Here is a 12,713-nt window from a genome sequence, read left to right as displayed (position 1 = left end):
ATGTCAAAAGGCCATACATTTGATTTATAAATAAGAATTCATTGTGTAAAATAGGATATGACATAATGAATAATGGACTTTGGAACTACATTTGTAACTCGATCACCATCAAAAGTATTAGTCTGAAGCCATGCAAAATGAGACAAATTATGTTTCTATTAAAGGTCGACCTATTATGATTTTTCAAAGCCGATACCGATTATTGGAGGACAAAAAAGCCGATACCGATTAATCGGACAATTTTTATATATAATGACAAATGAATGAACAATGAACACTTATTTTAACTTAATATAATACATCAATAAAATCAATTAAGTCTCAAATAAATAATGAAACATGTTCAATTTGGTTTAAATAATGCAAAAACAAAGTGTTGGAGATGAAAGTAAAAGTGCAATATGTGCCATGTAAAAAAGCTAACGTTTAAGTTCCTTGCTCAGAACATGAGAACATATGAAAGCTGGTGGTTCCTTTTAACATGAGTCTTCAATATTCCCAGGTAAGAAGTTTTAGGTTGTAGTTATTATAGGAATATTTCTCTCTATACCATTTGTATTTCATATACCTTTGACTATTGGATGTTCTAATAGGTACTTTAGTATGGCCAGCCTAATCTCGGGAGTTTATAGGCTTGAAGTCATAAACAGCGCAATGCTTGAAGAATTGCGAAGAGCTGCTGGCAAACACAGTAAAGTGCTGTTTGAATGAATGCTTACGAGCCTGCTGCTGCCTACCACCGCTAAGTCAGACTGCTCTAGTAAATCATAAACTTAATTATAATATAATAACACACAGAAATACGAGCCTTAGGTCATTAATATGGTCAAATCCGGAAACTATCATTTCGAAAACAAAACGTTTATTCTTTCAGTGAAATACGGAACCGTTCCGTATTTTATCTAACGGATGGCATCCATAAGTCAAAATATTGCTGTTACATTACACAACCTTCAATGTTATGTCATAATTACGTAAAATTCTGGCAAATTAGTTCGCAACGAGCCAGGCGGCCCAAACGGTTGCATATACCGTGACTCTGCGTGCAACGAACACAAGAGAGGTGACACAATTTCCCTAGTTTAATATTGCCTGCTAACATGAATTTCTTTTAACTAAATATGCAGGTTTAAAAATATATACTTCTGTGTATTGATTTTAAGAAAGGCGTTGATGTTTATGGTTAGGTACACATTGGTGCAACAAATAGCGCTTTTTTAGCGAATGCGCTTGTTAAATCACCCGTTTGGCGGGCGAAGTAGGCTGTGATTCAATGATAAATTAACAGGCACCACATCGATTATATGCAACGCAGGACAAGCTAGTAATATCATCAACCATGTGTAGTTAACTAGTGATTATGTTAAGATTGATTGTTTTTTATAAGATAAGTTTAATGCTAGCTAGCACCTTACCTTGGCTCCTTGCTGCACTCGCATAACATGTAATCGGCCATAATCGGTGTCCAAAAATGCTGATTACCGATTGTTATGAAAACTTGAAGTCGGCCCCTAATTAATCGGACATTCCGATTAATCGGTCGACCTCTAGTTTCTATCCCCACTACTGATTCATGTACCAGCATGAGCTTCTATCAGCATGACAAAAACACGCACACGCACCTGGGTCAAATGCATATGTCAAATACTTTCAATACATACTTCATGGTGTTTCTACTGAGCAAATTAAATCAAATGTGGCTCAAGTATCTGAAAGTATTTCATATGTCTTAGTTTTCCACAGGTTTGGTGAACACACACACACCAGTGTACCGTCTTTTTCCTGTTCGATGAGGTTGTGCTTTGCCTTAATGTTTTCTTCGAAGGTGTCCACGTTTTCCCGCTCATACTCTTTGACATCGGCCGCCACGCGCTCCAAGATGTCGTCTGGCGACGGCGAGCGGCTGCGTAGGCTGCTCTGGGGGCTGCCGGGCTCCGATGGTGCCGACATGTTACTACCCTCGTTCCCTCCCTTGTACTTCTGTTCATGGGAACACAGATAGACACACAATGTAAGCATGAATACCAAGCACAGGCACACCAACATGTACACACATGATGAACTAACAATCAAACACCTGTGTGTGCCATGTGGGCATGCAGTGGATGACAATAACCAATAATACAGGGTAAATGGCATATCATGACATTAAACGGCTGTTTATGGCTCTGTTTAAAGTAATGTCAGTGCATCGAGGATGATATTATTGAGGTCTTATCACCCACCTGGACGATGGCCAGGCGCTGTAGCCTCCTCTGTTCAATGAGAGCCTCCTCGTCCTCCTCATCCACATCGTAATCTTCCAGCCTGGACAGGAAACACCACGTCAACTCTCGACAAACACATACAATGTGGTCATCCTTCCCACACTCATGAACAAAAGCTTATATTACAAAAAGCCTGCCCTAAAACAAAAATGGTGTGGTTTAATGAGACTGAAATTGATTAATGTTGAATCATGTGTATGAACCATACAGTCAACACTTAAGACAAAATCTGAGGTAAGCAATACCCTATTAAAGTGTTCTGTCATTTTCCAGTTTTTGAACATTTGTAGGTTTTTTAAGCGTTTTCAAGGCAAAACTTATAAAAGGCATCTGGCAGAAGTAAATGTATCCACAAACACAAATATAATTGTATATATACACACCTTAAATGACTACGTTTCCACAAATGTTATGATATAATCGTTATGCCCATTCAAAAGATTAGAGGGTACATGATGCATGACTTTCATAGGGTATAAGCAACTAAAATTCCTTAGTGCACTGCCTACACTTCATCTTCAGAGTCCTCCTTGTCGACCCTCATTCCCTCCGAGAGGCTGCCTTTGAACTTGTCCTCTCTGTCCCGGCTCCATCTCCTCTCCTGGGATCTGGAACGCCACCGCAGCCTCCGTCCCAACCGATCCAACGACCTATGGAGAAGAGCGAAGAAAAAGCCTGAGCATCTTACAGGTGCAATATGGAAGGCATCCTGCTGATCAATGGTCATTTATATTAATGATATAGCTATTACCATTGAATCTTCAAGAATAACAAAACACCTTACAATCGAAATTTCATAACCCAAAACTTATGTGAGTTGCAATTCTCTCCATTATAAAACTCGTTATTGTATTTAAATATCAATATAAAGAATGAAGTTTCAGTCTAAGCAGACCTTCAATGCACAGACAATAGGACTAGTGACCTACAGTGCCTTCAGAAAGTATTCAGACCCCTTGACAATTCCACATTGTTACGTTACAGCCTTATTCTAAAATAGATTCAATTCGTTTTTTTCCTCATCGATCTACACACAATACCCCATAATCACAAAGCAAAAACAGGTTTTTATAAATGTTTGCTAATTTATAAAAAATAAAAAACAGAAATATCACACTTACATACAGTGGTTGCTCCACTAAAAGTTTTGCGATTATACTGCGGTACTTAGAGGTAATTTGTGGATTAGTACGGTACCCTGCGTCACCACTTCATTGCTCCAGACCAGGTCTAAGACACTGCTACAGATGCTGGTTCAATACCCGTGCTGACCTCGACTGGGAGACCCATAAGATGATAGTAGGTTTTTGGTTTCTCTCCCTCTAAAAACAGAAAAAAATCATTCTAAATAACAAACTGGCTAATTTACAAATTGGCAACAATGTCTCACCCCATATTCAAGAATGGCCTTTTTCTGGCTCATTTTACATTATTTGACAATGAAATCTCCAAATTATATATATTTTTAAACAAAACCATTATTATTAATTTTGAATTATATAAAAGCCCCTTGTATATTCTCACAGATATATTATTAACCCTGTTATTAGCAGGACAATATATTGATCATATTGGTCATGTCTCCCGAGTGGTGCACAATGGGATTGCCTTGCAGTTCTCCAGCTGTAACCACTGAAAGCGTGCGAGGTTCAAGGCACGAGGGTAGGGATGGACCCCCACCCTGGGTAGTACAGAACACTTTAAGGGGCATAGCACTAATAATCGTGCTGACTAGGGAAACTTTCCCGTGCTAGTCTGCACGTTCAAACTAAAACAATGTAACTAATACCTTCTTATCATTAATAAAATAAAAATACTATTTCAAAATGGCAATGTTTATTTAGTTATGGATAAATTACTATGGGAATAAATATCACTGAATTACAGAAATATCCTCCAATCTTCTATATGTGATTATTGGCAGTCACGTCATATTTTCCAAAATACTGTAGGCGACATAAGTCTCACTAGTGTTGAGTAATGTTCTGTTAAAAGTGATGTAGGTCTTATTTAAAGAGCATATTGAAGTTGGAAGCAACAGGATTTGAAGCAACAGCCTACAACTATTTTAGCACCGTTTCACTCTGCTCTGAGCCAAGTATGGGGACTGGTCTTGATAAACCAATGACATTTTTATCTTCACTGAATCTCCGTTTGGGTATTGGTTAGACTACAATTATACAATAAGGGTGTAGAAATGTTATACTCTCAGTGTAACCTTTAAACTAGACAAGTCAGTTAAGAACAAATTCTTATTTACAAGGACAGCCTAATCCTTCGTCCCCATCCGGGAAATTGAACCCCGGTACCCGGGATTCTTTAGCTAAATACTGTAGCCTACTCCCGACAGTCACATTGTACAGCACCATATTTTCCATTTCATCCTAGAGGATTTTTTGTTTTTCTTGTAATTAGAAACACCATATTATCAAATTAATCCCAAAATCTAAAAGTAATTGGAAAGGTAAATACAAATGATTTGTGACATTATGGTTACAATAAAGAATGTAAACAAGACACCGTGTTTTTATTTACAGTAGTGATTTCTTCATCAACATCTTCATGCTTTTGTTAATAAAATAACTAGAAAAAAGACATTCAAAATGCAGATGGTTATTGAAACATTGCACTTCCACAACCACGCTGAGATGATCAATGTATTTGTTGCATTGTAGTATCATCAATTTCTCTTGCCAAAACATCTTGATGTCCTTCACCAGTTCATCTTTGCTTGTAGGCTTGGCAGAGATATGGATTAATATTTTCAGTTGATGCCAAACAAGTTCAATCGGGTTGAAAATCAGTAGACCTACAAGATGAGATTAATAAAAAACATTTTTAGATATACTGTAGGCATACCGTAGGTGTTGTCTTATTTATTTAACCTTTATTTTACTACATAAAATCTGCTGGCATCTTGACTCAGTTTATGCCCTCATTTGCAATGCAAACCCGGGCGGCAGTGTTTTGGGTCATTGCCCGCATTTGAAAAAAAATAAATTTTTTAGCCTAACAGCCAACATTAGGTACAACACTAGAAATATACATGTACATAGGCCTAAATGTAACAGTATAACTTTAGACCGTCCCCTCGCCCATACCCGGGATCGAACCGGGGACCCTCTGCACACATCAACAACATTCACCCACGAAGCATCGTTACCTATCGCGCCACAAATGCCGCGGCCCTTGCAGAGCAAAGGGAACCACTACTTCAAGGTCTCAGAGCAAGTGACCTTGAAAGAAACAATGTGGTCCCAGAAACACCTCTCTGACATATGGTCCAGCATATCTCTTGATTTCTTCCTCAAAGAAATCTTGAGCCATGACACCTGAAAAAGGAGGCAACAGTGAATTGTGGAACACATAGCAGTCCATGTGTTGTAGGCTACAATATTTGATGTACCTTTTGATTTGTAAATAGCCAAGCTAACCATCAAAAATCAAATTCGGGCCTGGTCCCTGGCGAGAAATATCCCCACACACGTCGAGTTTGAGCGGATGCTTGGGACTCGGCTTGCTTAACCTTCTTTCTTTTTTCTGTAGCAATTTTAAGCAAATTGCTCAAGGGCCACGGTTGATTCGTCTGTGAAGATGACATTGAATGTTTTGCCAGATTTGATCCATGCCTGGACCCGCAGGACGCAAAGTTCTTTGTTCGTCAGACAAATTATCGGGCCGAACCTACAGAACAAGCGAACAAACATGGTTAATGTTCAAGGGGGGGAAAAAAATGGATGTTTTATTTATATACACATATAAAAATATATTTATATGTCTTACCGAGACTTTCCATAAGTCCACACCAGTTTCTTCAACTGTCTTCTGACAGTGATTAGAGCAATGTTGATGTTGTGCCGTGATGCCATCAGATTACAGATTGCCTTTGCCGATCGCTCATAATCTTCATTCATCAGTGAGTCGATGGCTTGAATAGTCTCGCTGGAAATGGAATACAATGTAAAAATGTGCAGCATACAGTAAAGAACAGCAGTCGATTTAAGCATAGTTTTTTTGCATTATTAGGCCTACTTCACAGTATTGTCGCCTACTGTACCTGTTCATAGGCCACTAATCGATGGGGGCTCAGGGCGGTACCATTCTGCTCATCTGATGAAGGTGCACATGGATCAGATTCAAACTTTGAAGACCGAGATCGAGCCATTGAAGGCAGACCAGCAGAAAGATAAACATCTGAGGGCAGATACGGGCGACAGCTGCTGCGTTGGTCCAGAGCCAGGTGGCATTGGCGGAGAATGACGCGTTGAAGAGGGCGAGGAACGAGATGGAGTCACAATGCCAGGCACACCAGTGAGCTCTGGAACTGCACCTCCGACATTCAGAGTCAACATACCTGGCAGTTTCATCAGGTCGTCGGTTCATCCTGACATTTCCATTCCTCTTCTGACAACAGAACTTGATCAACTGCTACCCAGGCACAGCAAGGGCGGTCCGGACCGTTGTGCTCCGTTGTGCTGTTCTGCTATAGCCTAATAAACAAATTCAGGTGGCTTATATATGCAAAACTCTTTAAATGCTTTATTATCCAAATGTAAAAGCATGTACTTTACAGTACTGTATTTCTTCATCCATATCTTTATGCTTTCGTTAATAAATAATGATAAAAAAAACACTTTCAAAATGCAGATGTTTACTTAGTTATGGATCCATAACAAATTACTATGGGAATAAATATCACTGAATTACAGAAATATTGGAACAAAGTTGTCTAATGAAGGTAAAGAAATGGTTGTTCACTGGAAAATACACACATGGTCACGTTGTCCAGCACGATCATGGCTATTAGCAGGTAGCTGGTAGTTAGGTTGGCCGTGATTGGTTGCAATTTCAGTTTAATCCACCAGAAAATACAAAAAATATAATGGATCACATCCGACCCCTGATTGGGAATCACATAGGGCGGCGCACAATTGGCCCAGCATTTCTGTCCCTCTAAAAACAGAAATAAATGTTTTGGCCTATATTCAGATTACAATCGCTCACTTTCGTTTAAAAACAAAACAAAATAACCTCCAAAATATTGTTATATATTTTCAAGTTGATGGCAAAGTTATATAACCCGGCACCTACATAAAGCTGAGTGACACACTCATTCATGGCTTTGGATCAAAAAAAAAATTACCAACATTCTTTCTGATAGTCTTTAATTAAGAAATGCTTTGGTTTTCCTGACCTGGACACCACGTACAGTAATATTATAGCCCATTATGGGCTATTAGCAGGACAATATTCCTTTACCAACACCGCTCTGTATTTTGATACTTTGTGCTTCAAATTCTATTGCTTCCAACTTCAATATGCTCTTCAAATAAGACCCACACCACTTTTAACAGCACATTACTCAACACTACTGAGTCTATGGTAGGCCTACAGTATATCGAAAAATATGACGTGACTGCCAATAATTACATATAGAGGATTCAGAATTAAATCCAAAAGCCGCCTCATGGGTCTCCCGGTGCTGTCCGCCACTAGTGTTGAGTAATGTGCTGTTAAAAATGGTCTTATTTATTTGAAGAGCATATTGAAGTTAGAAGCAATAGGATTTGAAGCAATAGCCTACAACTATTTTAGCACTGTTTCGCACTGCTCTGAGACAAGCATGGGGACTGGTCTTGATAAATCAATGAGATTTTTATTTTCACTGAATCTCCGTTTGGGTAGGCAAGTCAGTTAAGAACAAATTCTTATTTACAAGGACAGCCTACTCCTTCCTCCCCGTCAGAGAATTGAACCTGTCTCCCGCACGACAGAGGGATTCTTTAGCAAAATAGCCAAGTACTGTAGCCTACTCCCGACCGTCACGCTGTAGTGACATATTTTCCGTTCCATCCTAATGGAAACCCAGAGAAATTTGAGTTGTTCTTGGACTAGAAACACCATAATATTAAGCAAATTAATTAAGCTAAATTTCTTAAAATCAGTCCCATATACTGTGTTCTTACAAAAAAAAGGTTATACATTTTCTAGTACAGGCACTATTGAAGGCTATCAAATGCTTCTCAAAGATGCCCTCTTGGTGGTCAAACTAGCACTAACTAGCATTAATGGTACCAGTGGTTGGCACTTAAATAACGTGCCATAGAATTCTGCAGCATCAAGCAAACTGTACTGCAACTTTTAAAGGACGAACCACTATGGAAAGAAAAAGTATGTGAACCCCTAGGCTAATTACTTCTTCAAAAGCTAATTGGAGTCAGCTAACTTGGAGTCTAATCAATGAGACGAGATTGGAGATGTTGGTTAGAGCTGACTTGCCCAATAAAATAAAACTACAAATGTTTGCAATTCACAAGAAGCATTTTCTGATGTGAGCCACGCCTTGAACAAAAGAGATCTCAGAAGACCTAAGATTAAGAATTGTTGACTTGCATAAAGCTGGAAAGGGTTACAAAAGTATCTCTAAAAGTATCTAGCCTTGATGTTCATCAGTCCATGGTAAGACAAAATGGTCTCTAAATGTAGAAAGTTCAGCACTGTTGCTACTCTCCCTAGGAGTGGCCATCCTGGAAAGACGACTGCAAGAGCACAGCGCAGAATGCTCAATGAGGCGAAGAAGAATCCTAGAGTGTCAGCTAAAGATTTACAGAAATCTCTGGAACATGCTAACATCTCTGTTGACGAGTCTACGATACGTAAAACACTAAACAAGAATGGTGTTCATGGGAGGACACCACGGAAGAAGCCACTGCTGTCCAAAAAACCCATTGCTGCATGTCTGAAGTTTGCAAAAGTGCACCTGGACAGCGCTACTAGCAAAATATGTGGACAGATTAAACTAAAGTTGAGATGTTTGGAAGGAACACACAACACTATGTGTGGAGAAAAAAAAGGCACAGCGCACCAACATCAAAACCTCATCCCACCTGTAAAGTATGGTGGAGGGGCATCGTGGTTTGGGGCTTCTGGAGTGGCCCAAACGCCTTCTGGAGTGGCCCAGTCCTGACCTAAACCCAATTGGGGTGCTGTGGCATGACCTCAAGAGAGCAGTTCACACCAGACACCAAGAATATTGCTGAACTGAAACAGTTTTGTGAAGTGAAATGGTCCAAAATTCCACCTGACCATTGTGCAGGTCTGAGCCGCAACTACAGATGACGTTTGGTTGAGGATATTGCTGCCAAAGGAGGGTCTACCAGTTACACATACTTTTTCCAACCTGCACTGTGAATGTTTACACGCGGAGTTCAATAGACATGAACACGTATAATTGTTTGCGTGTAATTAGTTTAAGCAGACTATATGTCTATTGTTGTGACCTAGATGAAGATCAGTTCACATTTTATGACCAATTTATGCAGATATCCAGGTATTTCCAAAGGGTTTACATACCTTTTCTTGCCACTAAGCATTCAGATGCTTTACTCAGTACTTTGTTGAAGCACCTTTGGCAGTGATTACAGCCTCAAGTCTTCTTGGGTATGACACTACAAGCTTCGCACTAGAGGTCGACCGATTAATCGGAATGGCCGATTAATTAGTGCTGATTTCAAGTTTTCATAATTGGAAATCGGTATTTTTGGACACCGATTTCTTTTTATACACCTTTATTTAACTAGGCAAGGCAGTGAAGAACACATTCTTATTTTCAATGACGGCCTAGGAACGGTGGGTTAACTGCCTCGTTCAGGGGCACAACGACAGATTTTCACCTTGTCAGCTCGGGGGATCCAATCTTGCAACCTTACAGTTAACTAGTCCAACACAATAACGACCTGCCTTTCTCGTTGCACTCCACAAGGAGACTGCCTGTTACGCGAATGTTGTAAGCCAAGGTAAGTTGCTAACTAACATTAAACTTATCTTATAAAAAAACAATCATAATCACAGGATAACTACACATGGTTGATGATATTACTAGATATTATCTAGCGTGTCCTGCATTGCATATAATCTGACTGAGCATACAAGCATCTAAGTATCTGACTGAGCGGTGGTAGGCAGAAGCAGGCGCGTAAACATTCATTCAAACAGCACTTGTGTGTTTTGCCAGCAGCTCTTTGTTGTGGGTCAAGCATTGCGCTGTTTATGACTTTAAGCCTATCAACTCCCGAGATGAGATGAGGCTGGTGTAACCGAAGTGAAATGGCTGGCTAGTTAGAGCGGGCTAATAGCGTTTCAAACGTCACTCGCTCTGAGCCTGTGGTTGTTTCCCTTGCTCTCCATGAGTAACGCTGCTTAGAGGGTGGCTGTTGTCATTGTGGTCCTGGTTCGAGCCCAGGGAGGAGCGAGGTGAGGGACGGAAGCTATACTGTTACACTGGCAATACTAAAGTGCCTATAAGAAAATCCAATAGTCAAAGGTTAATGAAATACAAAATGGTATAGAGGGAAATAGTCCTATAATTCCAATAATAACTACAACCCCAAACTTCTTACCTGGGAATATTGAAGACTCATGTTAAAAGTAACCACCAGCTTTCATATGTTCTCATGTTCTGAGCAAGGAACTTAAACGTTAGCTTTCTTACATAGCACATATTGCACATTTACTTTCTTCTCCAACACTTTGTTTTTCCATTATTTAAACCAAATTGAACATGTTTCATTATTTATTTGAGGCTAAATTGATTTTATTGATGTATTATATTAAGTATTGTTGTGATTGTCATTAATACAAATAAACAAAAACCGACCGATTAATCGGTATCGGTTTTTTTTTGGGGGGGCCCTCCTATAATCGGCGTTGAAAAATCATAATCGGCCGACCTCTACTTTGCACACCTGTATTTGGGGAGTTTCTCCCAATCTTCTCTGCAGATCCTCTCAAGCTCTGTCAGGTTGGATGGGGAGCGTAGGTGTACAGGCATTTTCAGGTCTCTCCAGAGATGTTCAATCGGGTTCAAGTCCGGGCTCTGGCTGGGCTACTCTAGGACATTCAGAGACTTGTCCCGAAGCCACTCCTGCATTGTCTTGGCTGTGTGCTTATGGTCATTGTCCTGTTTGAAGGTGAACCTTTGCCCCAGTCGGAGATTTTCATCAAGGATCTCTCTGTACTTTGCTCCGTTGATCTTTCCCTTGATCCTGACTAGTCTCCCAGTCCCTGCACCAGAAAACAGTACCCACAGTATGATGCTGCCACCACCATGCTTCACCGTAGGGATGGTGCCAAGTTTCTTCCAGACGTGACACTTGTCACTCAGGCCAAAGAGTTCAATCTTGGTTCCATCAAACCAGAGAATCTCGTTTCTCATGGTCTGAGAGTCCATTAGGTGCCTTTTGGAAAACTCCAAGTTGGCTGTCATGTGCCTTTAATTGATCAGTGGCTTCTGTCTAGCCACTCTACCATTCAGGGCTGATTGGTGGAGTGCTGCACAGATGGTTGTCCTTCTGGAAGGTTCTCCAATGCCCACAAAGGAACTCTGGAGCGCTGTCAGAGTGACCATCGGGTTCTTGGTAACCTCCCGGACCAAGGACCTTCTCCTCCGATTGCTTAATTTGGTCAGGCGGTCAGCTTTAGGAGGAGTCTTGGACAATTATTTCGACCTCATGGCTTTGCTCTGACATGCAGTCAACTGTGGGACCTTATATAGACAGAAGTGTGCCTTTCCAAATCATGTCCAATCAATTGAATTTACTACAGATGGACTCTAATCAAGTTGTAGAAACATCAAGGATGATCAATGGAAACAGGATGCACCACAATTTCAAACTCATAGCAGAAGGTCTGAATACTTGTGTAAATAAGGCATTTGTTGTTTATTTTTAATACATTTGCAAACATTTCTAAGAAGCAGTTTTCATTTTTGTCATTATGGGGTATTGTGTGTAGATTGCTGAGGATTTTTCTTTATTTAATCCATTTTAGAATAAGGCTGTAACGTAACAAAATGTGGTAAAATTCAAGGGGTCTGAATACTTTCCAAAGGCACTGCATCTGTAGTTTTATACTCAAATACATAACACAGGTAGTGGTTATACAGATAATGAGACATGCACCAATATGGATACTAAAAAACACTTTTGAACCTGTCCTCCACCCACCTCCTCCTGAATGGTGACCTGCTGCATCTCCTGGGAGAGCGCGATCTCCGCCTGAAAGGTGAGCGGCTGAACCGTCGCCGGGCATCTAGGGCCGGGCTAGTGTCCCTACGGACCCCTGCCTCTTCCTGGCTCCACATCCTGAAGATCACGTGACAAAAGGATAAGGTGTTCAACATTCAATATTCTCCATGCATTACCTAAAGTGGGTCTGATTTTATTTGGACAGTATTCAATTTGGGGATGATGTACAATGGACCGTGTTTGTTTGGGAATATCGTGGCATGACGACATGTAAAGTGCTATCTCCCATATAGCAATTAAGTACTTGTCTTTCTTGCACTAACATCTGCACTTGTTTTTTCTTATTGGCACTGTTTCTGCTGATAGCTGTCAAGGGTCTACCTGCAATAACAGTGATATTGCAAGTATCCTCCTCCCCTCA

At 40.2% G+C, this 12,713-nt stretch overlaps 1 protein-coding gene across 3 annotated transcripts in view; it reads right to left on the bottom strand.

Annotated features, from left to right (window-relative positions):
- Positions 1-12,713, bottom strand: part of LOC112260166 (serine/threonine-protein kinase PRP4 homolog) — a 39,088-nt gene that overhangs the window by 24,195 nt on the left and 2,180 nt on the right. For all 3 annotated transcript variants that reach the window (XR_006084297.1, XM_024435060.2, XM_024435061.2), the window contains exons 3-6: positions 12,272-12,409; positions 2,777-2,917; positions 2,226-2,307; positions 1,773-1,980 (exon numbers count right to left, since the gene is read on the bottom strand). Coding sequence is in view for 2 of the 3 variants with exons in the window: in XM_024435060.2 (XP_024290828.1) it covers positions 1,773-1,980; positions 2,226-2,307; positions 2,777-2,917; positions 12,272-12,409 (569 nt within the window). In the remaining variant the exon portion in view is untranslated. The remainder of the gene's footprint in view (positions 1-1,772; positions 1,981-2,225; positions 2,308-2,776; positions 2,918-12,271; positions 12,410-12,713) is intronic.

The sequence above is a fragment of the Oncorhynchus tshawytscha genome, linkage group LG10 (assembly GCF_018296145.1).
Source record: "Oncorhynchus tshawytscha isolate Ot180627B linkage group LG10, Otsh_v2.0, whole genome shotgun sequence".
NCBI classification, from domain to species: domain Eukaryota; kingdom Metazoa; phylum Chordata; class Actinopteri; order Salmoniformes; family Salmonidae; genus Oncorhynchus; species Oncorhynchus tshawytscha.
Note: the sequence above shows the minus strand (reverse complement) of the source record. Positions and strands in the feature narration are given on the sequence as shown.